The sequence below is a fragment of the Urtica dioica genome, chromosome 8 (genome assembly GCF_054948205.1).
Source record: "Urtica dioica subsp. dioica isolate 48M chromosome 8, U.dioica_male_clone48M_v1_H2, whole genome shotgun sequence".
Classification (NCBI taxonomy): domain Eukaryota; kingdom Viridiplantae; phylum Streptophyta; class Magnoliopsida; order Rosales; family Urticaceae; genus Urtica; species Urtica dioica.
The window spans coordinates 1702132-1729131 of NC_142763.1; the positions used below are offsets into that span (position 1 = coordinate 1702132).

The window sequence follows — 27000 nt, forward strand, 5'->3', positions numbered from 1 at the left end:
TAGTAGTAGTGCATTTTAATTTCAACAAATTAAAATGGAAAATATTCAACTTAAACGTTTAACATTGCTAAATAGTCAATATTTGGTAAATCTTATGTAAATAGTAACTTTCATACATAAATCTTAGGTAAATAGTCAAAGTTTGATATATGAGAGTAATTATTTATAATTTATGTTTGAAAGTGGTTATTTACCTAAGATTTAGCAAACGTTGACTATTTAGCAATATCAAACGTTTAAATTTGCAATTTTCTTAATGGACCCATTTAATATTCTATTACCTCATAACAAAATCATTTAGATTAAGGTAAGATATAATCTCTCTTGTATCTTCATTTTCGTTAGTTCTTAACTGTCTTCATCTTAAGTTTAGTTTATTTTCATCTTATTTGTAAATATTATATGATTGGCCTTTTTTTAAAAGAGAATTCACTCTAAATATGGCATTTTAAACCAATGCTCTAGCAAACTGGTCAATTTTGTTCATTAAATATATATAACAGCTAAAGAAGTTATAATTCTTTATATAATTTGCTATTTTACACGACTCCTTATTTTACGTATATATCCAGACCTTTCTCTCCCATGATTCCTTTTTATTAGCTATGTAATAATTAATATTTATTTTAATTTGAATGAATTCACTACTTTCAATTTCTCCTTCATTAGACTAAAAAGGATAAAAAAAAAAACTCACCATATAATTTACTCGCTCCGATGTTGACGAGATGGAGTGCGGGTTAGAACGGGCGGTAAAAATGATCTAAACAATCATTTCTCTAATTCGGTGGTATACTAGAGCGAACCAACGTTAAATATATATATATATATATATATATATATATATATATATATACACTCCTAATTATATTTCTTTTGTCATATGTTTTTGGTCGGTTTTGTCTCAAAGTTATTTTTTTCTTCTTCGGTTTCCATATGATTATATTAGATATTTTTTGTTGCATTTGCTTCGCTTCATATTACACAGTTTATGTTGTATTGGTTTCGCTATTGTGATTATCTGGGGACCTTTTCTCTTGGTTATATGGAGGTAATTATGATGAGTTGGTTTAATTGTGATTGTAATTATTCATTATACAATTACTTTGGTTCATGAAGAAATTGGAGTTGTATTCAGATAGAGCATTTTCATAATAATATTTTAACATAAAGTCTTATTTAAAAATTCTATTTTTCTTTCTGAGCTTTTAAAAATGATAAATGTTAAATGTTTGCATAATTTTTGTTTATAATATGATTATAAATTTTACAAAAATTGTGAATTAAATGTACACATATCAATCCTATTCGTGTCCCCCATTGAATCAAATTTCTGAATCCGTCACTGCTCTCACAATGAGATAACAATAATCAAGTTTCGCACTTGCTAATTATTAACATGCAAAAAAATATCAATGAATATATTGATTCATGGATAATTTTTAACAATTGTGATAATCTATTTTATAATTATAATTTTGATAAAGTAGGACAAATTTGTTTTCAAAATATTGACTTGAAGAATTTTTATTATTAATATTAAAATATAAAGATAATCAACGATAGACTAGTTAATTAAGAGTGCGATTGTGATAAATTTAAAACAAAGAATATGAAATCTGAGATTAAAAAAAAAAAAAAAAATTAGAGATTTATACAAGGAGTCTAAGGATTTCTCCAAAAATCATATGGTGTGTAAAACAGAGTCATTGCTAAAATGTGTTCTCATTATCTCCAAAAAATAAATAAATTTCGCTCAATTTGATTCTCCGATTTCCTTAGCTTTCTTGGCATCCAATACCCGCAACCAAACCTAAATCCGCCGAGAGCCATGGCGGAGGATGCGAGTTCCGAGAGGAGCGAGATCAACGGCGGATTGGCTTCCATGGACTCGATCGAGTCGCGTTGGGTCTTCCAGGACGAGGACGACTCGGAGATCGACCGCGGCGAGGACGAGGACAACGAAGGCGATAGGCTCAGAGTCACCGTGGACTCCGAGGAAGAGGAAGAAGACGATAATGCCGAGCAGAGGCTGATTCGGACCGGTCCGAGAGTCGATTCCTTCGACGTCGAGGCCCTGGATGTCCCCGGAGCTCAGCGGAACGAGTACGAGGTTCGTCGATTCGTAATTGAGCTTTGAAAATGTGGTTATAATCTTGTTTGCTTGATGATTCTTGTTTTTCTTGTTATATTTTCTTCGGAGCAAGATTTGATGAGCTTGGCATTAGAAAAGTATGGACACTTGTTTTATTGGAATTTAATACAAGACAAATGCTGATATCGTTCGGTTTGATTTCTCTTTCGCTCTGATGCGAATCATGATCATGATTTTGCAACTGAAAGAAAGTACCCTAGCAAAAAGAAAAGAAAAGAAAAGAAAAAGTACAAGTATAGCTGAATTTGGTATCCACGCATTGAGTGTCTTTTCTTTTGAAGCCTCTAGTCGGATTTGATTTGACTGAATGTTGTACTGAGTAGGGTTTTGTGATTTATCGTAGAGGAGAGCCGATCGAAGTTCCGGATCACTTTGTATAGCCCATGTAGGAATCATTTCTATCTAAGGTAGCTCTACATGAACATGGAGACACTAAATACAAGTATGCAATGAGGCTGACTTGCACCACTATCTGAGTGTATTAGATATTCAAGTATCCAGTTATCAGCCATTATTGCAAATTCTTTCTTTCAAAGGACTATTTAGTCAACCTGGTAACCTTTTCCAGATATAATCAAGAGAGCGCAATCTTAGTTTGAATGAGACATCCTATAACTTTGTGTAGGAAAGATTCTGTTTATTTCCATAATTGGCCCTTCTATATTGTTAAATAACTCTTTTTTTTTATAAGAGGTTAAATGGAACGTATTACATTAAAATGTGTGTTTATTTGCAGGAATTCAGTGTCGGAAAGAAAATAGTACTTGCGTTCCAAACCCTTGGGGTTGTCTTTGGTGACGTTGGAACTAGTCCTCTGTATACGTTCAGTGTGATGTTTAGCAAAGCACCTATTAATGGGGGTGAAGATATTCTTGGAGCATTGTCACTAGTTCTGTACACCTTAATCTTGATCCCCCTTGTTAAGTATGTTCTTGTTGTACTTTTAGCCAACGATGATGGTGAAGGTAATATTTCAAAAATTTAATCTCACCAATTATTTACTGCCTTCTTTTGTGATTTTAAGCGGCTATCTTCTTACAGTATCATAAATTTATTAGGTGGAACTTTTGCTCTGTATTCGTTGATCTGTCGACACGCAAAAGTTAGTCTTCTTCCGAATCAGCTTCCGTCAGATACTCGTATATCGAGCTTCAGATTGAAAGTTCCCTCCCCTGAACTCGAGAGATCTCTAAGAATCAAGGAAAGGCTCGAGGCTTCACTCACTCTGAAAAAGCTTCTTCTGACGTTGGTTCTTGCTGGTACTGCGATGGTGATTGCTGACGGTGTAATTACACCAGCCATGTCAGGTTATTTGCATCGACTATATTGCCCAGTTTTCTGTTTGTTTCAAATGCCATGGTTGAAAACTTGAAATGAATGAAAATGATTCTGATCTGGCTAGATTTTATATATCGACTATGTAGGTTTTGTTGTTAATATATTTTGTTAATCTCATGCAGTAATCTCAGCCGTTGGTGGTTTAAAAGTTGGAGTGGCTGCCATTAAGCAAGGTACTACTATATTCCATTTGCAGAATTTATAACTCCGTCTATTTGAACTATAATTAATCAAGCATATGAGATATGGCTGTCCACTGAGACATGGCATAAACAAAAGTTCGCTGAACTTCCTAGTAATGGAATATAAGGAACTGCATTTCTGGTTGTAGTTAGAGATAGCATTATTGTGGAGAAAATCATAATTGACTTCCTTCTTCTTCTTTATTTCTTTGGTTGCAGATCAAGTTGTGATGATTTCAGTTGCCTTCCTTGTAATATTGTTCAGTGTGCAGAAATATGGGACAAGTAAAGTCGGGCTCGCAGTAGGCCCGGCCTTATTTGTATGGTTTTGTTCCCTGGCGGGCATTGGCATTTACAACCTCGTGAAGTATGATGCCAGTGTGCTACGCGCATTTAACCCTATTCACATGTATTACTTTTTCAAAAGGAACTCTACAAAGGCTTGGTATTCTCTTGGAGGCTGCCTTCTATGTGCCACAGGTAACTAGTGTAGAAGAATTGGTTTTTCATTTCTGGAAATACTTGGCAGGTGCTCTATTTATTAGGTCCTCCCAGCCACCAATGCATTTTAAGGTGTCACTGACTCTGTATTACTTACAGGTTCGGAGGCTATGTTTGCAGATCTTTGTTATTTTTCTGTTCGGTCAGTACAGGTAAAGAAGCAAATTAATGTGGTTTAGGTATTCTTTTGCTGTGATATGACTTGATTGACTTGGTATTTGCAGCTTACTTTTGTGCTTCTTGTCTTGCCTTGCCTTTTATTGGGTTATTTGGGCCAAGCTGCATACTTAATGGAAAACCAGTCTGCGGTTGAGCAAGCATTTTTCTCTTCAATTCCAGGTAAATGAGAATTCTTAGTTTCTAGTGATTGTTATTTACAATATGAGAGCACAGTTGTATCTTGGTATTGAATATTATAACAACCAATTACATTATGGAATCATACTGTTGCGGTGTGAAGGTGGTGCATTTTGGCCGATCTTGCTTATTGCCAACATCGCAGCGTTGATTGCCAGCCGAGCCATGACAACAGCTACTTTTTCATGCATAAAGCAATCGATGGCACTTGGCTGTTTTCCTCGTCTTAAAATCATTCATACCTCTAGGAAGTTCATGGGCCAAATCTATATCCCCGTCATAAATTGGTTTCTCTTGGTGGTTTGCTTAGTCACTGTCTGCTCTATCTCAAGCATCAATGAGATTGGAAATGCATATGGTAAGTTATTATTTATTTATTTCAACTTGTATGTTTTTTTTCCCGGGTTTGAAAAATTGAACAAAATTTCAATACTCATATCAGCATTTTTTTTTTACTTAGAAAAATATCAGCATTTTTTTTTACTTAAAAAAATCAGCAATTTTCTTACTCGTTTTTTTGGTGTTCCATATCCCAAGTTATAATTTACTTTTAATCTTAATGAGTTGACAATAGAGGTTAGTTCTGAAATAAGCACATTGACTCCCACCGAAAACCTTTTCGAGGGTTTTGACTCATGAAAAAAATTACTGCAGAGTTCATTATACACAAGAAAACTAAGCTATTGCAAAGTTTGATGGAATCATACTGATTATTTCATCCTGCTGTTTCATTTATATACAATATTTTTCTTCTTTCTAAAAGTGGATTTTGTTTTGCAGCGATTGCGGAGCTGGGCGTTATGATGATGACAACGGTTTTAGTAACCATTGTTATGCTTCTTATATGGCAGATAAACATAATCGTAGTGATAAGTTTTTTAATCTTTTTCCTTGGGTTGGAGTTGACCTTCTTCTCGTCAGTTTTGTGGAGTGTGGGCGACGGAAGTTGGATTACCTTGGTCTTTGCCGTGATCATGTTTTTGATAATGTCCATTTGGAACTATGGGAGTAAGCTCAAGTATGAAACTGAAGTCAAGCAAAAGCTATCGATGGACTTAATGCGGGAACTGGGTTGCAACCTCGGCACGATAAGAGCTCCCGGAATCGGCTTGCTATATAATGAGCTCGTGAAGGGTATACCTGCAATATTTGGCCATTTTCTGACCACCCTTCCAGCGATTCATTCCATGATAATATTTGTTTGCATAAAGTACGTCCCGGTCCCTGTAGTTCCTCAAAGTGAGAGGTTCCTCTTTCGCCGAGTCTGTCCAAAAGGATACCACATCTTCCGTTGCATTGCAAGGTAGCATTCTGAATCCCCTTGACATTGTTGTATTGTATGAACCTCTTTTTTTTTTGGAAAATTACAGGAATAGTGTTTTTGAAGTGCAACATTTCCAAAAATAGTGGTTTTTAATCCTTTAAAAAGTAGTGTTTTTTCAAATTGTTATCGGTTATTTTGGATTAATTTTCTTATAGAATTTAAATAAAACCGAAAACAGTAAACAATTTTTATAAAAACTTGTAAATATCAATAATAATGATTGTTTCCAACTTGAAAACACTATTTTTGCAATAAAAACTATAGACACTATTCTTGCAATAACTTTCAGATGAGCACTATCACATGCAATTAATACCTTTTTTTTTATCTTGTTTGAGATTTTTTAGGCTATTTAGTATTCTGTTACGAGATATCATTGTATCTATTTCTAAAATCAGGTATGGGTACAAGGATGTTCGCAAGGAAAACCACGTAACATTCGAGCAGCTCCTGATTGAGAGCCTCGAGAAATTCATTCGCCGCGAAGCTCAGGAAAGGTCACTGGAGAGTGAAGGGGACCACGACTCGGACTCAGAGGACAAGCCTTCTTGCTCAAGGCTTCTCATAGCTCCGAATGGAAGCGTGTACTCTCTCGGAGTCCCTCTTCTCGGAGAATTCAGAGATACCCGAATTCCCATCTCAGAGGCAAGCACATCGGAAGGAATAAGGCCGTTTCCTTCCACTGACCCGACGCTGACCCCGGAGCAGACGCTAGAGAGAGAGCTGTCTTTTATCCGAAAGGCCAAAGAGTCCGGCGTCGTTTATCTTCTCGGTCACGGGGACATTAGGGCGAGAAAAGAGTCATGGTTCATCAAGAAGCTCATAATAAACTACTTCTATGCTTTCTTGAGAAAAAATTGCAGGAGGGGAATCGCGAATCTGAGTGTGCCTCACTCGAATTTGATGCAGGTTGGTATGACATATATGGTTTGATGGTCTTAGCTTCAAAATCGCTAAGCACAAATATCTTAAAAGTAAATAAGAAAAGAAAAATCGGGTTGAGACGTCTAACTTTTTTGGTATATACTCTCTCGGCTGTTGATGGAATTCAAAAGAGAATGAGCCGTCGGGGAAATACCCGTTTGTCGGCTTTGGTTTTGCCTGTGGCCATGATATCCATTTCTGGATCGTTGTTTGTGATGTAGAATTGATAGGAGCTTGAGTACAAAGTCGGGTGGTTTGACAGACATTTACTGTGTATCTTTCACATTGATTAACGATGTATAGGCATATGATACAAAACATGGAAGATGATATGACATCCATAGGCTTTCTTCTTATCTTTTTGGGTGTATAATAATCCCCTGTTTGAGGCGTTCTGTTTACGGATGTATTTTACGAGGAAGAAAGATGAAATTGCCATTTATGCGTATGCAGTGTACTAAATTCTATTAAATTGAGAATTTGTTGGCTGCATTTGAATTCAAATCAATATATGTTATCCGCTAAACAAGTCATCGACTTAAAATTTTCTGGAAGGTTAAGCTTACAGAAAGAAAAAAAAATTGAGAGAAAAGTTTTGAATAGTTGTAATATTTTGAACTGTCAGATTGATTTATATTAGTGAAACAAATAACTGTAAGACCATGTATTTGAGTATATATATATATATATATATATATATATATATATATATATATATATATATATATATATATATACCGCGTCCATATATATAATCGTGTCTTTAGTTTTGACTAGCCTTTTATTCCGGCTAACTGCTTTGATATTATTAAATATAATGTTTTTTTGCTCCTACCTTATGAACTACCGTTTTTATAAATTATGGTCCTCAAGCTAGACTGCTCAAAAATGAACACACACACACAAGATGCACTGTCTCTCTTGAGAAGACGTGTAAATCTTTTACATAGATAAGAGAAGATTTAATAAGAATATGAAAGTTATAAATTATTCAATTGTCAATTAACTTTTTAGATACCATTTGACGATAGTTTAAATATAACAAATGCTATCATTATCCAACAACTCAAAGAGCTTAATTCAATTGTTGAGTACGACAATATATATATATATATATATATATATATATATATATATATATATTATGTATATATATCCAAGGTGTGGGCACATGATGAGAGAAATTTGATGATCTTCAACAATAATTACGTATAATGAGGCAGCTGAAATGTCGTTTTGTGCCCCTCACTATTTTACTAGTATTTTTTTTTCTTTTGACGGCCATTTTACTAGTATATTTAAAAGGTTACCTTTCAAGATAAACTTTTACAGTATTATTGCCAAATAATTTAATTCATATCAAATTACAGTAGGTAAAATTATATCACCAAACCATATCAAATTAAAAAAAAAAAAATGAAAGATACTCCTGTCCCTCCTATCTACCGTCATCGTTCCAAATTCCAATACATACGTTCAGAGAGCATGTTCAATATTTATAACCTCGTCCTTAGTTACACATACATATACAAGTTATATACCCAAGTAATTTCTAAATCTCTTTCTTGTGCCTCTGTTAAAATGGAGTCTGATCAAAGTCATGGCAAAGATGATGATAATGATGATATAGAAATGATTGTTTCTCGGCTTCCTAAAGCCCGAAGCAGGTATCAAAGTGGTATGTCACAGTATCAAGGCGTTTGGTACCAAACCTTTTTCATCCCCGGCATCATTAGGTTTCAGAAAGGCTTCCGAGCAAAAGACCAAGACATCATCGTAGCGTCGAAGCCCAAGTCCGGAACCACGTGGCTCAAGGCCCTCTTGTTCTCGGTGGTCAACCGGGGCAAGTACACGGTCAACGACACTCTTTTGCTCTCCTCGAGCCCTCACAAGCTCATTCCCTTCTTGGAGACGACGCTGTACTCGGACCCGGTCAACGCCCCGGACCTGAGCCACGTGGCGAGCCCTAGGCTGTTTTCGACGCACGTCCCGTACGCGTCGCTCCCCGAGTCCATCAAGTCCTCCGAGTGTCGGGTCGTGTACGTGTGTCGAAACCCTCTCGACACCATCGTCTCTTACTGGCACTTCGTCCTCCGACAGGACGACTCGAGAGTGGACCCCACGTGGACCTTTGACGACTACGTCGACGGGTTCTGCAGAGGAGAGGACACTTTCGGACCGTTCTGGGACCACGTCCTAGGGTTTTGGAGGGCGAGCCTGGAGAGACCAGAGAAAGTGTTGTTTCTCAAGTACGAGGACATGAAAGAGGACATCGAGGGACAAGTGAAGAGGCTCGCGGAGTTCGTGGGGTTTCCTTTCTCGGCCGAGGAAGAGAATGAAGGGGTTGTTCGGGAGATCTGCGAGCTGTGTAGTTTGAGGAGTCTGAGAGATATTCAAGCCGAGAACAAGCCTGAAGATTGTGTCCCAAACCTCAAGAACGAGACTTTCTTCAGAAAAGGCGAGGTCGGTGATTGGGTCAACGATCTTAGTCCTCAATCGGTGGAACGAGTGAAAAGTGTGATCCAAGAGAAGCTCCAAGGCTCTGGTCTGGCATTTAAAACATCGTAAACAGTGGTTTATTATGTTATGGGTTCTTTGAAGTTATCGGTCATTGCGTGTCTTTTTGAGTAATTTTATTTTCCAATTCAATTGGCTGCTGATTTTTTTTTTTTTTTTTTTGCTCAGAACTGCTGATTGGAATTTGCATTATTGTACGCTGCGTTTACTTTTATGGAATGATATTGGGTTCGATTTGATGTTGAATAACAGGGCACTCAATCTCTTAAATTATAAAGTTTTTATAATTAGACCTAAATTTAGCCGCTTTAGCATGAAAAACTTGACAAATAATATTCTTTTTTTTATACTTAATAAGAGAAAAAGGGAAAAAAAACAAAAAAGTTATTTTGTAGTTATTTTATCCACATTTAATTCAGTCAAGCATGAGAAATCGTATTGAAGTTATTGCATAGCACCGGACCTGTGGCTCTCCCTGATTTTTTTTTTTTTATATTATATAGAAGTCCCGCTTTTTATGCATTCCGTGACTATCAACTACACAATGCTTCGGATATAAAAATAGGGAGACCTAACCCTTTATTTAGAGAAAACTAAGGATGAAATAAATTATCTCAACTACGAATAATCTTTGAAGTTTTGCTACGCCGTATTCTTGTTCAGAATACTGTTGATGAACAAAAGTACGACTTAGCTTATTGAGGCGTCTCTAAGCTATTTTACAAAAATAGCCTTCTTCTCCGTTTAAGAATATCATGCACCTTTCCATCTAGAATCAGAAGTACGTTGCTGTACTCTCTCTCTTGGTTCCTCTATGTCGATTTTGGTATGAGCAAATGATCCATCAAAACGTTTCTGCTTTTCAGAAAATCTGAGTCTCAAGAGCAATGAATTAAGTGTCACTCCGACGGAGCTCAGACCCATGAGAGCTCCGGCGATTGATGGAGTGAGCATCGTCCCCGTAACCGGAAGCAACATTCCGGCAGCAATAGGAATTCCAACCTGAATGAACAATGTCCGACATATATATATAAATAAACGAATATACTACCAGAGCACCGAGCAAAGTAAATTACATGAGAAAAAAAAATGCACTATCGGCTTCGTCAAGTACACTTACAATATTGTATCCAAAAGCCCACCAGAGATTTTGCTTCACCGTCCTCATGGTCAGCCTGCTAAGCTCCAAAGCATCGAGTAACTGCATTGCATAATTTACGGAATTATATATATATATATATATTCAGATTCTCGAGGGGGGAGAAAAATGATTTTATCTTTTGGCAATCGCAATTAAAAAAAAATTAATTTTTTTTTACTAATATACAAATAAACCAGAAAATCTGTTGTTCAAGAATCATGTTCATGATAGATAGATAGATAAATACCTGAGAGAGCCTATTGCCCATCAGCACTATGGAAGACACGTCACTGGCTGCGCCGACACCGCCGCCCATTGCGATTCCAATATGGGCCGACGCCAAGGCCGCAGCATCGTTGATTCCATCTCCGACCATCGCTACAATGTTTTGCTCACTCTGTAATTTGCTTACAAACCTCTTCTTTTCCTCTGGCTTAACTTCATATAGAACCTGTAGTAGTCGGAATCGAATTATTATAGGTTTACAATTGTATGTTCCCTTTAAGAGAAAAGAAGAAAAAAAATATACCTTGTCTTTTGAAATCCCTACGACAGACGCAACATATTCTGCTGTATTCCTTCTATCACCGGATAGCATATACACGTCGATACCTTGTCTGGACAACGCTTCAACGACTTGTCTGGCGTCTTCTCTGATCTGATCCTCGAAATAAATTAGGCCGGCTAGATTATTCTCGACTCCGACGTAAACGACAGATTGATTCTTATGATCTTCTACTACTGGAAACAGGTTCTCGGTAACTCCGTTCCTGGAAGAAGAAGAAGAAAAATTAACATCTACATAATGACAATCCTAAATTTTGCTTCTATCTGCTTCCGAGCTAAAGGAAACTATTTCTATCAATTGATATTTTCCAAGACTCAACTATCAAATGATTGAATGTGACGATACTGATTCTGGCATATTTTGAAGCCATGAAGATAAGAGAAAACTGGCATGTTACCTCTGTACCCAGTCCAATGTCCCAACAGACACCTTTTTATTGCCAATGATTGCTACAGCGCCAGAGCCGGGTTCTTCTGTGAAAGTTCCATCTGCTGCCTGTAAGACATGGACTTGTTAGAGAATTTGATGACGATTCAATTCGAGTGGAACGGGATACTCTTTACAAACAAGGATAGGAAGTTTTTTTTTTCTTTTTCGTAAACCTATTTAATTAAGAAATGAGAAAGTAAAATCTTAGCCTAACAATGGGGCGTCAATGCTACACACGAGCTCACTATTCTAATTGGAGGGCCAACACTCAACCGATAAACCACTGAAGAATTGTTCATTGTCTCTAATTTATTTGAGCTACAGAGATGAGATGAGGAATTGAAAGGTTGTACTGTGTTTAGGCTTTAGGGTTCGACCTTTCCTTCTTTTTTTTTCTCTGTTTATCGTCTTTCTGTCCTCTCTTCATTGTAATATATCCCTAGTTTTTGGAAATGTTGTTATTTACCACGGTGTTATATTTTCAATTTGATTCATTGCACAAACTACGTGAAGAAGGTACCTTCAGGTTCTCCGAGTTAATCTGCCGAGCAGCTTCCACGATGGCTTTCCCAATAGGATGAATTGTGTTAGCTTCCACTCCAGCAGCTAACTTTAAAACCTCAACTTCTGACAACGTATAGCTTGACTGTTGTCTGCTGAAAGTGAAGGAGAAATAGGTCACATTGGCGAAAATGTATTTAAGATGAACCTAGTTTTTTTAGAGGAAACTGAAAAATATATAATAAAAAATAGAGAGGGGAAAATATAAAGCTTCAACTAGTTCAACACTTTATAGTTGCCATGAATTGGCCGTGGTTTTTTTTTTCAAAGGATCAAAGTTCGAATCTTAGAAGAGGAAGCATTAGCAAATTATGGGTCGATATTACTCGATAAACTTCATGTTTCTTATGTGTACCAGAGACAAGAAAGTTGACTTTTGTCCAAACATCATTAGAGAGAGAGAGAGAGAGACATTGAATTAGCACACCTTGGTGTCAAAACTTTTGTAACAACAGGTCTCCCAATAGTCAAAGTCCCTGTTTTGTCAAACACGATGGTATCTACCATTGAAAACTTTTCTAAAATATTTCCTCCCCGCAAAAGCAATCCTCTAGTTGCTCCTAATGAAGTTCCGACCTGAAGAACGCGTGAAAAGAGTATTATAAACATATACAGTATAATATTAAAGTTAGTTCAAATGTATAGCTATGCAATAAAAACAAGAACTAGAATTTTGTTCCACAGATATCATCATTCGTTGATAACTAGATGTTTAACAAAGTCGAAAAGAATTTATGCTTGCTCAGCAAAGATAGATACTTTAATGTGATTGCCGTTAATCATCAAGTTGAAGTAGCTTTTAAGAAAGCTTTAAGAATACGGAAGGAAGTACATGATGAGAGAAAATACGATAAGATAATACGATTGAAAGTAGATTTAATTAAATTTTAAGAGCTTCTGGTCTTTGCTAAATGACGAGAGAAAATTATCGCAACAATGAGCAAGAAAAAAATTTAATGCAATGGTTATCATACCAGACGTATGGAACATCAAATACTATTCATTTAGTCTAGATTCGCCCCTTCTTTATACAAAAGTTTTAAATGAGAACCCAATATCACATTTCTTGCCTTAAATAGAAATCACTATTATGAAAAAGTGGGGGGAAAACACTTGCCAGCATTGCCGTCGGTGTGGCTAAACCAAGTGCACATGGACAAGCAATAACCTGCATTCAGAAAGTAAATGTAAGCACGTCTTTTAGATCCTTTTTTTTTTTTTTTGGCATAGCGAGTGTAACTGCAAGGCTAGGAATTCTTGAATCGATGCCTAACAATAATTGAAAGTTGCATTTTCTCAAAATATAATTGAAAGTTGCATATGAACTCCACATATACATATATATTATACCAGAACGGTGCAAGCAAGCTGCAGTGCCAAGGAAACTGAACTTCCTTGATGAAGAGCTGCCGGTAGAACGCGAGGACCAAAGAGACTCCAAAACGAAAATGTTGCAGCTGAGAGAGCCATCACTCCATAAGTAAAGTGCCCAGACACCTGGTGAAAATCATAAAATATCAAAAGTTAATACAACACTAGGGCAGTTTAGAAAGGTAACATATATATATATATATATATGTTATTCCCTAACTTGATTAAAAATGAAAGCAAACATCAAACTTTCACTTGATCATTCCAACATCAAGTAAGCCACCCAAACAATTAGAGCATTATAATATCACACCTGAAAAAAAAAAAAAAAAAAAAAAAAAAAAAAACACACTTGTATCCTCTTTCGGCCTTAACAAACTATGAACATCATGGCATCAACCAATTAAAGAAGAAGGTATAACCTTATCTGCTAGGCGCTGTACAGGAGCTTCCCTACTCTGGGCTTCTTCGACCAAACGAACGATGTCTCCCATAGCAGTCTCACCACCAGGTCTTCGCACTTCAACAGTTAGAGACCCATTAAGATTTATGCTTCCAGCTGCAACTTCGCTCTGTACCAGATGTAAAACAAATAAGGATTCTGAAGTATTACAGCTTTTCCTTAGCTTATCCAAGAAAAGAAAACCATGAATGAATACTATACACAACGTACATATCAACGCTTTCACAAAAATGTATGCAAGGACTAAAGAAAAGGCTAGAGGACCAAACAGAAGCCGAATCAACGCTTCAAAAAATCGAACCCAAGTTTGTGGCAAAAATACTTTGCTTAATCAGAATAGAGTAATACCCCAGGTAGTTTGGTCACTGGTAATGGCTCCCCTGTGAAACTTGATTCATCTATGGTGCTTCTTCCAGCTTTGACAATACCATCCACGGGAACACGGTCCTGCAAAGGGATCTCAGTATAAGATTCGCAGAGAATTGTATAATAACCATCTGACCCAAACAAAAAAAAAAATTTACTTAAGGTGTTACTAAATCGGCAGAAAAAATTGAGTGGTGTTACACGTACTCCAGGTAGTACAACAATTAGGTCACCAACTAAGAGACTGCTACATGGAACGTCAACAGTCGAGTCTGATCCTTTTTCATCACTATTTAGCAGAAGACGAGCTTTTGATGGTAAAATACTTAGTAGTCCTGTCATATCACTTGTAGCCTTAATTTTAGCTCTTTGTTCAAGATTCCTCCCTAATAGGACGAATGCTATTAGCATAATCGGTTCTTCGAAAAACGTCTTCCAACCCTACATCAATGTCATCAATAAAAAGCCACATCATCATTTGGTTTTATTTCAGAGAAGACAAAATAAAACGAAATTAGTTGACTGAAGAGAAAGATAGAAGAGTCAACAAGCATGGCAGTCGGTTAAAATGGTCTTCATGGTCAGTTCGCATATGTAACAAAATATCACAGTGCAATTCTTTTAAAAAAATCACACATTTCTATATATTTTTTTAAAATAAATAACAAGAAATTTATCAAAATCGGCAAAGCCGTGAAAATTACAAAGCCAGGCTGCGAGAAAAGCCAAGGAGACTAAAGCTGACCCTAGTCAAACACGCCACCCTGAGACCCCAAAAACACCACTTGACAGTCATAAAACAAACAAGGGAAATAAATTACAAAGTGCTAGACCAATCCCGACACAAATCTGCTAAGGTGTATATTTTGAACTCGTTACAGCAAGAAAAGAATCACACCTTAAATTTAACATTGGCAAAAGCCAGATTTACAAAAAGGATAAGTCGGAGTTATGCTCGACTACGGATCCAACGCAAAACAACAAGAGAACCCAAGAATCCAGAGCCATAACCCGATACATCAACCAAAATTTCCACTTCAATATTAAACACGAGAGAAAATGTAATCACTCAAACCAAAGCAAATAAAAGTGTCTAAAAATAGCTAACTGTAACAGTTTCAAGAACATAATATTTAAACGTCTACTGTAAGGGTCACCGATTACGTACCAGTTTCGGAATAAGGGCAGCTAATGTGCTGACAGTAAATGATGACAAAGCCCCAAGACCAACCAAAGTGTTCATGTTTGGAGCCCCTCTAAAAAGACTCCTCATACCATCAAGAATAAGTTTACGGCCAGGGCCGAGTAATGTAAATAAAGACAATGATAAATGGAATGTAGTGGAATGAAGAGCATGGATCCATGCAGAATTAGCTCCAAAGAAATGAGACATGTGACCGAAAATGCAGACAGCACACATAGCCCAGGAAAAAGCAAGCTCGCGACCTATAAGATAAAGATGACTATCATAATTGAGCTGCTAATAGATGAGGATTCATATAAGAATAATTTTGCGCAGAATTTATAGGTTAATCAAAGTTGACAATATTCATACCACTTTCTTTGAGGCGGTGCTGCTTTTCTTCCATTTTCTTTCCAAAAACTTTTAGAAAATGGTCTCCCCCGGAATCTGCATAGACATGTACAGTGAATTAGACCATTTCATTCTGACAGCTAAATCATATTGCTATAGATTGTTTGGAAATCTGATCAAAAGAAAATGCATATTAAAGATTGCCCACATACAATTGGATTCCAAATGTGATACCAAGCAACAGAATTAGGAAGGCATGCCTACAATACAAAAAAAATAAAAACCCTTCCCCTACATTTCACAATTTGGAAAACAAGTTAATCATTGACTGGAAGTTGTAGACAAAGAACAGCCAGAGGGGAAACGCGATAAGTTCAAATTATATGAAAGCACGTGTAATGCAGAACTATTAACATTCACATGGATTAAGAGATCTTGCAGCATGTTTAACCTTAATTGCACAAAATCATATGAAGAAAAGAGGCAAAATTAGTATTATAGGAATAGAGTAATATTCGCAAAACGCATCCACGAGTAAAGCGCCCGAAATCAATGCAAGCATCGTGAGATATAATGGCATCTGAATATATTGATGTATCATTAATTAAAAAAAATTATACTTCCATTGCCAAGTCCATTAAGCGTTTACTCATCACAATAATGCTCATAGGTCCACTGTGTCTAGAAACAAAAATATGAAATACAACACTTTGCTTCATTTTAGTCATAGAACAATTTTATTCATTAGTAGAACTCTATTCGATAACAGGAAAGCTAAAAACTTCAGAACATGGAATAACAAATTCTCCAAGATATATATTATGCCGTGTTACATATATGCCTCTCCAACCAATCCATAAGTAGCTGCTGAGTCTCACCTATTGAAAGAAGGAATCATATATTAATAATACATCATCATCCTATTCTTTCAAATCTAATCTAGGGGGAAATGACAGCCCTAACACCATATTCTTGAAACATTGTCAGTTTTGAGCTCTGGACATAGATATACAGGGATAAAGACACTTCTAATTTCTCTCCCGCAATTTCAGGTAATGCCGATAGATGTTGCAAACATTCTTCCAAATTAACCAATGACAAATCCTGGAAAATCTAACCTTGGCTTTTGTAGAAAATCTCAACAGATAATTCAATATTTTCAGACGAATTTCTATTTTCCGAGAATATATTCAGTATATACATTTTTACCTAAGTATTTATTTATCAACCAAAATAAACTTTGATTATCGGGTCATACTGATACCTATACATCACTGGCTTCTAATTGTAGCAGATCTAAGATGTAGCAGAAATTTTGTTTCTAGAAATCAAACCCAATAATCTGAGGACATACCATAAAGACTTATGGTTGCTCCTGAAAAGAGCTCTTTTTCGCATTTCTACGGCGATATATCTCCTTCACTAATAGCCTCACCTGCCACTTAACCCACCAAAATTTCAAAAAAATGACTTGGAACCCATGACGTGGTAGCTTACTTAAAATTTAATGTGCTAAAGAGACAACCATTCAATATGTAGTTTATTCATTAGTTTAGGAACTTCTATTAAAAATATCAGACAAACATCTATTGCCAAATTCCACAAAATCATCATTGTGTTTTGTCTTTCTTCTTCAGGTGATGAACTTGGCATCTAGAACACTTTATGACATCCAAGTGTCCAATAACACATCTACTGTAGTAAAATTGTAAGCCAAGTTAATGCAAGTTTACACACTATTCCTTCTCTTTTCTTTTTTTTTAAGTGCTACAGAGTGATAAACAAGAATCAACAAGAGTGGAATGCACAAATTTAAATCCACTTTTACGCAAAGACAGAAATAGTAATTAGCGTCAAACACTGTACAAAGAACACGCACAACAAGTACGTCTTCTTTTCGGTCTAAGAAATGAACAACTATAAAAAAAAAATAGATAAGAAAAAAAAACATAAGAGATGGTTCCAAAAAGAGATTTCGTACTTAACACTAACCTTGGTTCAACACGATTTTCATCAAATAATTAAATCATCCAACAACGAAAAAATAAACTGCTCGAAAATAAAAACCATCCAATTCTAATGCTTACCATGGATTCATTATCTCATTCACAGACAAAAAATAAACCAATTTTCCAAATCTCCATTCAAATAGACTTGGTAACTTTATTTTTTATGACTAATGGATTATTTTACAAGTATGCTTGGCAACAGTTTAGTAGTTAATCCTTAGGGGGGAAAAAGCCACGCATTACATAAATAAAATAATAAATTATTATTTATTTACCTCGGAGATTAGACTTGAACCCACAATTTGTCAAATGCTTAGCAAGAGCCTCGCCTAGCTGTGCTTGCCAGTTCGGCGAGTCCTTGGCTTCAGCCACAGGCCACACCACGGCAGTTTCAGTTGTGAGATTTACACTAGCTGACGACACTTGAGGCTAACATTGACAATAAACCAAGAACATACATCAATCTAACTTCCTCAAAACTCTATTTCGATATTCATAGAGACTTATAAATCCACAAATTCAATCACAATTATAGTAATCTTTCAATGTTTATCTTCACACATGTTATGTTTTTTCCCTTGGACAGTTGTACAATCTATATTCAGCTAGAATTTTATATACAGAAAAATAAACAATCACCGAAGAAAGAACTTTACTTGACTTTCTAAAATCCTCTTCACACTCGCGACACAGCCTCCACAACTCATTCCCTGACATGGAAACCAAAAAGAAACTTCAATAATTTCGAAAAGAAAAACTTCGTACATAGACAGACTATAGGTAGAAATGGAATCAGGAAACCTACTCCAACGTCGAGAATGATGACGTCACTTGGAAGAGCGGAGACGCCTTCTCCTCCCTCGGCCGCTGCCGCCAGCTTCGAATCCGCGTCTCCGCCATCAGGCCCACTCCCTCCTCCTCCGCCGCCGCCGCTTTCTCCGCCGAAACCTCCGTCTCCGCCGCCGGAAGACGCGAAGTAAGCGACGAACCGCGGTGTCGAATCTCGGAGGCGGAGAAAATGCGGTGGCGAGGCGGTCTTCCGGAGGAGCGAGGAGTCGCAAATACAGCGGAGGCGGCGAGTGACGATGCGAGTGGCGACGCAGTGGCGAGTCAGGGCGGCTCTAGTGACGGCGGAGCCGCCGGGACCACCGAGGCTGAGAGCTTTTGAGATTGTGTAGAAGCCATTGATGGACTCCATTGGAGCTCTGTGACTCTGAGTCTCACTTCTCTCTTTCTTTCTTTATTTTTTTTTTTTTTTATGTAGATATTATCTTCTCGTATATTAATTTAACGATCAGTAATGAATAGCGCGGCGTGGGTGTTTGAGGAACGGTCCGAATCTGCAATAAAGAGTCACGGAGTTTGGTAGGAAATTCAGTCTACTGTGTAAAAGGACAGGAAAGTAAACCACCACGTTTAAAAGAAGAAAAGTATTTATGGTATATTATGTACCTGCCGCGAGTAGGTTAATTATAGTAAATAATCAATTAGTTAGAATTTATAATTATAGTAAATCTCTTATAATTATTACAGTTCAACATAGCTAGAATAACTTTAATATATATACCTTATGTTTTAGTTGAAATATCAAATTTAACCTTCCATTTTTAAAATTATCGAGTTCATACTCTCTATTTAACTAAAATGACGAAATTATATCCTGAAATAGACAACAGTGTCACAAATCTTCTTTTCATTGATTTTTTATTGACTTTTCATTAACGTTCACAGTAATATTTATATGTAAACACCAATTATCTTTATTCATTAGCGTCATATATGTAATTTATTTAAAAAACTAAAAAATAAACAAGAAAAGCACATAAAGAGGCAAATGGGTAAAAATTAACAGTTAATAGTCGTCAAAATCACATATTCGAACAAAAAATCTAGGACTCATAGTTGTAATTCAAGCACGAAATGAAATCATCTCTTGGGAAATATGAATTTTATTATTTAATTTTAATTTAAGACTATTTTTATTTTAAAATTGAGAATTTGAAAATTAAGGGACTGATTTAGATTTGATTTGACTTTTCATATATAAATCAATATCAATGAAAATAAGATTTGTGGCACTTTTATTCATTTCAGGGTATAATTTCATCATTTTACTTAAAACAGAATATATGAACTCGAAATTTTTTAAAACCAAAAATTACATTATTCATTTTATTAAAACACAAAGTATTATATATGTTATTTTTTCTTTTACTGATGTTCATGGCTATAATTAGGCCAAATATTCGGATGAATGGATTTAAGTCAATCTCTGTTTTTTTTTTACTACAGAAAGAGTTATGAATTTAAAGAATTTAGAAATATCCTTAAATCCTACTAAATTAGACGTCTTATCATTTTAATGCCAATATATACACACACAGAAGACTAGGAAAAACATTACAAGCATGAACCACCATTTAATACTCAGAAAAAGTTTTAACTAATCCGACTTATCAATCCATGGGCATTTCATATACCAAGATTTACTGCATAGACGACTGACGAGAATCTCTTTTTGACATTATTTCAAATCCATGAATCCACATAGGAAAGACCATATCTAATGGTATCCTAGAGGGGCTGGGGCTTCTCTCAGTTCTTTTCCCTGAAATTGGATATCCTGACAACAACAAAAAACAGAACCAATTCAGTACTCGAAAGATCGAAAATAAAATAGTGATTTGAGAATAGGGGTTTGCGGAGATACCGAAATATCATAAACCGTACAGGACATCCCATCTTTTAAACCGCCGGTCAAACAGTTCACAGCAGTTCAAAAAATACAATTTTTCTGTGTTTTTAGAACTTCTAAGACACTTAGAACTTATAAAATTTTAGTTGAACACATAAGTTTGAGTTGAACATCTTAATTGTTAGTGTGTTTATGTTAAGACTTAAATTTATTGAAATTATTTATTTTTCTTGAATTTGGAAGATTAAACAGTCTAAACAGTTTGGTGTCCGCTTTGATTAACCTTCTTATGTGGTCCGAACCATTCTCGATTTTCCCAAACGGTTTCGTCCACAGTTGTGAGACCAACCACCAGACCAGACATGCACACCGTGAATAAAGATTTTTTTTTTTATTTACTGTTCCCTGCCTGACCCCACAACATTTGGGAACTTGAAACACTAGCAATTGCTAGGTGGGTACCCAGGTGTTGGTGAGAATCGAACTCAGGACCTCTTGGAAATAAACCAAGAACTTGACCACTAGACCACCAACACTTGGGTCACACCGTGAATAAAGATAGCGCAAGTGATAAGCAAATAAATCTTACCGATGCAAAATGGTTAACATCGCGATGGTGAGCCTCATCGGCGCGGATGACAATGATGACATCCTTCAAGCGAGCGCCCTTGGGGAGCTTCCAGTAGTCGATAGCGATGGCCGGGGCAGGGACGTTTTCGATCTTCCCATCGTCGAGATCTTTGAGGTACTCGGTGTAGGAGTGTATCGCCTCCTCTTCGAGGTACCCGACGATCCTGTGGGCCACTTTTGGGGAGGCGATGTAGAGCACGAAGAAGACGTTGAAGAAGACGCCCTGGACGGCGAGGACCAGAAGCCTCTCGTACCAGACGGGCTTCACGAGCTCCACCATAGTCATCAAGTGCATTCTCTCGTTCTCGGCCTCCTCGAGCAGGGCTTTGATCCACCCGCCGCTCTGCTGGAACCTCCTCAGAGACCTCAGGTGGAGGAGGACTCCTCCCACCATGCCCGGCACCGCCGCCACCGTCTCAAGCATCATCGCTCGACACCCGTATCGCCTCTGCAACATATATATATATATACATATATTTATTATATAAAGTAGAAGAAGTTTTTAGAAAAAATAAGAGATTGAACCCTAAACACAAGTACTAATCATTTGTACCAATATTTTTTTTTTATAAGAAAGATAAAAATGTCTCCAAAAAAACGTTAAATATATTTTTTTAGAACCTAAATATTTCTGAGCATGTCTCTATATATTTTTTCTTCCATACTAAAATATATTAATTATTCGATTCATGTATGCGCTAAGAACCTCAACTGTTTGTATTAAAAGAAAACAAGATAAACAGAATATGTTGGGAGGTCTGCTCTCTCCAAAAAAAAAAAAAAACCATCTTCGCCCCTCACCAATATATTACCATAATAGCTGTTATGTATACAGTAAATACTAACATCTTTTAACTTATCTATATTCAATCCCATTGTCTACTCATTACTAAAAATCCTATTTTCCATGGATCCAAATTTTGTATGTGTGTGACCTAATCTACAACTTTTTATCGTTGTGCTTAAAGTGAATTACCCTGAAAATGACGGTAAATTATAGGATCGTGTTCGTTGTTAGATTTCAATTGAGCAATACGGGTGAACTCAAAAGGCTAAAATTGAATTGATGAGTTTTTTCCGCTGAAATACTGGAGTGTAACAGCTCATAAGCTAACATTCTAGACACTCATCCATGAATTCAAGATATGAACAAATATCACCATGGGCATTGAACTTATGAACAGATACTAATTTTTAAAGGACAACGTTTTATGTTTTGGTAAGAAGGAAGGAAAGAAGAAAGGATGAATTATTTTACTAGGGAATAAATGGAAAGAAAAAGAATCAGTCATGCATTTCCTTAGTTTTGTTTGGCAGAAAAGAGAGAATTATGTGTGGATGGATTGTTTCGTGGTGTATTTCTTGTTATAACATTAATAAAATTAAAAAAAAAAACACACAAATTTTCAAAATTTCAGAGACGAATTTAAAATGGCAAACAACCAAACCTGTCAAAATCAACAAGTTTTCCGTTCCCTCCACCTTCCAAACAGTGTAAACGCCACAGAACACAATGAAAATCATATACACATATATATGCAGACTACGCAGTTCTAATTCTATTGCTTTCTTTGAGCATCAATGAACACAAGTACATCGGCTCAAGGAAACCGCGATATCAAATGTTAAAAATGAATTGAAATTGAAGATATAGTCCCAAACCCAATTTTTTGAAATTTTTCCATGCAGAAAAAGACGTACATATATGCAAGCATATATAAACGTCATGAATAAGTTATACAAATCATATTTTACACATTCACTAACATCTGAAAAGCATTTCTGATAGAGCAAAGTACTCGTATCAATACAGTACTCAACATCAATAACCTTCGAATATGTACCATCACTGTTCTAATTTCTATTCATTTTCTGTCATTTTAAGTGAACAAACAAAAATCACAGTGATTTTATAGACTATTGTTAAACATAGAGAAAGCTCGAATAACAAACCTTGAAGAACCAATCAGTAGGCATTCTCAGAACCTTCACAGTCCGATAGGCAAATTTATCAGCAAAACTCTTCGGAACGTGGTGTTTCCCCAGATCAATCGATACATCAGCGGAATAACTGTCCCATGGCTATGCAATTTTCACAACGACAAAATAAACTACATTAGATCTTCAATCTACACAACCATGATTCAGTAATATTCAAAACAACAGATATATTAGTTGAAAGAAATCATAACCATGAAGCAATTCCACGGCCACTCAGTCCCGTCCTCGCGCGTGATCTTCGGCCTAGAAATCCCCCAGTAGCTCGACGGAGACAATTTCCCCTTCGCCTCCGATGTCTTCTGCGGAGGCGGCGTCTGTATCCCCGGCGCGACGCTCGACATCGCTCTCGCCGCCGCCATGGCCGGGAAATTCGCCGCGGAAGCGCGACTGTTGATCAGAGACCTTGCTGCGATACGAATCATCGCTTTCGTTTCTTCCTACTTCTGTTTCAGATTTTCGAGACGTTTCTTTTTCAACTCTCCAGTTTTCTTGGAGGATCAAACCACTCTGTGCTTTACACGCGAGAAAGGTGAAGGAGCGTTGAAAGAGACTTTAATCGGTGTGGTGTTTCGAGTCTATACGAGTCTGGGCTTCTTAAAACCGTTTGATGAAATTTCTTGGAGGAGAAGCAAATTTTGACGGTCAGGATTGGGATACACATACGGGCGTAAGTTAATTCAGTGGACTGCGACGTTTGTGATTTGATAGTCCAATTCCCGCGAATTTCGCTTTGAGTGCATCACTTCCCTTCCATTGCATTCTATTTCTAATATTCTATTCACTCATTTTTAAAACACCTGACTGTCGCTTTTATTTCCAATTTGTTGCAACTCTTTTTATTCTGCCCATCATTCAAATCACCATATATTTGGAAGTTGGAACCATGATTTTAAAATGCAAATAAAATCTGCAAGTAAAAATAAAATTTGCAAGAAAATTCAAGAGAACGTCGAAACTCTCTAGTGCACTGAAATTTTTATAGTAGAGTAACGGAGATAGTAAGGAGAGCAATACAATTTTACTTGGATTTTAATAGTCGTACATTTTGAATTGTTTTCTTTTTTACATTTTCTCTCTTGTTATTTCTTTTATCTACACAACAATCTAACGGTTGCAACTTCCAAGCTAACAGGTGTTAAATGTTATACATTATGTTAAATGTTATTATTATTATTATTTTTTTTTTGCATTGCAGAGATGCACAAGACTGCATTATAAGCATTATTAACAAAGCGATAAACAGAGCAAGTTTTCAATTTCAATTCCAATTCTGTGCATTAACACGATACAATAGGATGAGCGTTTTATGATATCCGCAATTGCTTGAGGTATTACTCAAGGAGAAAAATAATACGATTAACCATCCCTATTAACAATTATTATACAAACGCACTTCTGTACAAATATTTTTTTTATGCTTTTTTTATGTTTAAAAATCTAAACTTTTGAATAACACGATACAATAGGAAGAGTGTTTTATGATATCCGCAATTGCTTGAGGTATTACACAAGGACAAAAATAATACTATTAACCATCCATATTAACAATTTCTATTGCAAACGCACTAATGTACAAGTATTTTTTTTTTTTTTTGCTTTTTGTATGTTTAAAAATCTAAACTTTTGAATAAATGTTCACACAAGTAAACTCGGTAAATCGCTTGTTTTTGGTTACCAAGCAACCAAGTGTTGATGGGACACAAGGTAAAAGCCATAGGATAATAAAACATAATTCATGGTAAAACTTTCTGTAATCATCTCTAACTTTTCACATTACTTCATAATGGAAAAGTATTGTAACCCAGAAGATAGAGTCCTCTAGTTAGTAGAGCTCCGAAGATAATTACCAGGGATGGTTGGCCTCAAATTAAGAAATCAATTTAAGCTATACCTAAGCCTTAATACTAGAGGTTGCAGCAAAATATTTCAAATTTGGTAAAGCCAAACAGCTATCAGAATTCAACTAAGTGCGCTATGAGAATGTGCATGGCACAGCGAAATCGAACTAAGTGTATATAGAAGCATCCAAAATTTTGAATATAGTAAACCCAACGAAAAAAAAAAGAAGAAGATTCTTCACCACAAAACAGTAAACTTACAAAAATAAAACTACGCCACAAAATGGCCACAAAGAGAAGGCGATCATAAATTCAAATTTAAGAGTCGGCGATGGTGACTTCGACCTCGACGCCTGGTTCGATTGTGATGGAAGTGATCTGCTTCACCACGTCCGGTGAGCTGAATAGGTCGATCACGCGCTTGTGAACGCGAAGCTCGAACCTGTCCCAGGTGTTCGTACCTGGAGAACAAAAAAAAAAGGAAGACAAAATTTGTACTGAGCTCGAAAATATTCAATTATCGGAACAAGAAAGAACACATTGATCGTCGATTATCATTTATACCTTCTCCGCAAGGAGACTTTCTGGTGGTGATGTTCAAAACTTTGGTCGGCATTCTCACCGGTCCTTTGACCTTAAGCCTCTTGTCCTTCGCTCCCCGGACCAAATCGCCACAAACTGTCCAACGATACATCCTAATTATAACCTAACTCTCAAATTGCCTAATTTTGTGATTGATTTGAAGGGGAAAAATGAAAGAGTGCTGAGAGAGAGAGAGAGAGACCTTTCTCGAGGTTCTTGACGTTCTTCGAGGAGAGTGTGATTCTGATCCTGTGGACAAGTTCCTGAGGGTCTTCGAGCCCTGGCTTCGTCGGCTTCATCGCAGCGTACGCCATTCTTACCACTGAGATGAGAAGGTGATGAAGCGATTGGCGTTCGTCTGTACTATCAGAGAGCAACGATGCAGAGAAACCCTAACGTATTGCTTGTGAAACTCTATATATATTGTTTGGGCTTGGGCTTAAGAATGGGCTTCGATTTGGACTTTGATTTGGAGTTTTAAGTGAGAACCGGCCCGTAGGCCTCTTGATTGTATCCATTACTATCGGCCCGTAACCCTATTCATGCTTTGGGAAAAAAAATACTGATTTTTATTTTATTTTTCTTTTTAATATTTCCAATCTGGCATTTTACGATGTATCACAATCATGTATCATCAATTAAATTGGAAAATTACAATAATAACCCCTAAGTTTCAACATGAAAGACTTTTTTGTGTTTCAATGGTGTGTTTATAGTGGCATGATGATGCTACTTTCTTTGACCAAGTAAATCACAATGAGTTAAGAAGAAAAATAAAAATCGTTCCAAGGAACTATTTTGTGAAGTGTAAAGTGTTCAAGATTCTAAACACCAATCTTCTAACAAAGCAACCGTTATTATACATACAAGTTAAACATATGGCTCGTAAGATATTATCATAGAATCAATGTTTGTTGTGAAAAACGACTAAGCCAGCCTACATTATCAAATAAAACTATTCTCGTACGATATTATCATATGGAATACATTCATATAATTCGAGCCATCCACCACCCTACATTGCGACACGCACCGTGGATGATGACCTCATCTTAGCACATCGGCCAAAGCCCGACAATCATTCTTCGGCGAAGGCTTCTGCTAGCCATCAATCCTTTCGCAGATCATCTCGACTCTGTGGTGCACCACGATGACTTACACTGCACTGCAACATACCTTATCATCAGCGTTGCCTATTCGACAAGTCGAGAATCGTGACACAACTTCTTATAAGCGCGGCCTATGTGATAAGTCAACCATACAACACGCTAATCAGTTTGTCGAGAACTTCACGTCGTATGTGCTAAATTTGTTTTTTTTTAATTAAACATCTTGATATGGAATTTGAAACGTGACTATTTGTCCCGAATTTTCATTAATTACTTTTGATTTTTCCTCAGATTTTTAATTGTATGATGTATTCTAAGCACGCCACTAAAAAAACAAAATTACATATTAATTTTGTCAAAATAGGCTTTCGTGATTTTCTTTTCAAGTGTGGTCATGCAAGAGCG

General features: G+C 36.4%; 4 protein-coding genes and 1 pseudogene across 5 annotated transcripts; 2 read left to right on the top strand and 3 right to left on the bottom strand.

The window, feature by feature from the left end:
* Positions 1-1631: 1631 nt before the first annotated feature.
* LOC149387090 (potassium transporter 7-like) lies at positions 1632-7285 on the top strand. The gene is made up of 10 exons (XM_089623140.1): positions 1632-2113; positions 2892-3120; positions 3214-3462; positions 3616-3666; positions 3895-4155; positions 4276-4328; positions 4401-4515; positions 4637-4891; positions 5314-5836; positions 6256-7285. Exons 1-10 carry the CDS (start codon positions 1832-1834, stop codon positions 6788-6790), a joined length of 2553 nt encoding a protein of 850 aa, XP_089479266.1. The 5' UTR covers positions 1632-1831; the 3' UTR covers positions 6791-7285.
* Positions 7286-8362: 1077 nt separating this feature from the next.
* Positions 8363-9624, top strand: LOC149387091 (cytosolic sulfotransferase 5 pseudogene; annotated as a pseudogene).
* A 160-nt stretch (positions 9625-9784) lies between these two features.
* PAA1 (P-type ATP-ase 1) lies at positions 9785-19135 on the bottom strand. Of its 2 annotated transcripts, none has more exons than XM_089623261.1 (17): positions 18546-19135; positions 18397-18450; positions 18016-18169; positions 15753-15827; positions 15366-15643; positions 14405-14638; positions 14180-14278; positions 13791-13940; positions 13348-13494; positions 13115-13165; positions 12425-12573; positions 11957-12092; positions 11405-11502; positions 10969-11209; positions 10687-10890; positions 10419-10499; positions 9785-10300 (listed from the first exon to the last, which is right to left on the bottom strand). In XM_089623261.1, exons 1-17 carry the CDS (start codon positions 18936-18938, stop codon positions 10052-10054), a joined length of 2793 nt encoding a protein of 930 aa, XP_089479387.1. In that variant the 5' UTR covers positions 18939-19135; the 3' UTR covers positions 9785-10051. The 2 variants fall into 2 exon arrangements, with proteins under 2 accessions (XP_089479387.1, XP_089479388.1); XM_089623262.1 differs by having other exon boundaries at positions 11957-12089; positions 18546-19134.
* A 937-nt stretch (positions 19136-20072) lies between these two features.
* AOX2 (alternative oxidase 2) lies at positions 20073-23598 on the bottom strand. Its single transcript, XM_089622105.1, has 4 exons — positions 23258-23598; positions 23019-23147; positions 21025-21513; positions 20073-20363 (listed from the first exon to the last, which is right to left on the bottom strand). The coding sequence occupies exons 1-4, from the start codon at positions 23486-23488 to the stop codon at positions 20304-20306; spliced, it is 909 nt and encodes a 302-aa protein (XP_089478231.1). The 5' UTR covers positions 23489-23598; the 3' UTR covers positions 20073-20303.
* Positions 23599-25063: 1465 nt separating this feature from the next.
* Positions 25064-25896, bottom strand: LOC149387094 (small ribosomal subunit protein uS10y). Its single transcript, XM_089622106.1, has 3 exons — positions 25689-25896; positions 25469-25582; positions 25064-25365 (listed from the first exon to the last, which is right to left on the bottom strand). The coding sequence occupies exons 1-3, from the start codon at positions 25798-25800 to the stop codon at positions 25223-25225; spliced, it is 369 nt and encodes a 122-aa protein (XP_089478232.1). The 5' UTR covers positions 25801-25896; the 3' UTR covers positions 25064-25222.
* Between the last annotated feature and the right edge of the window lie 1104 nt (positions 25897-27000).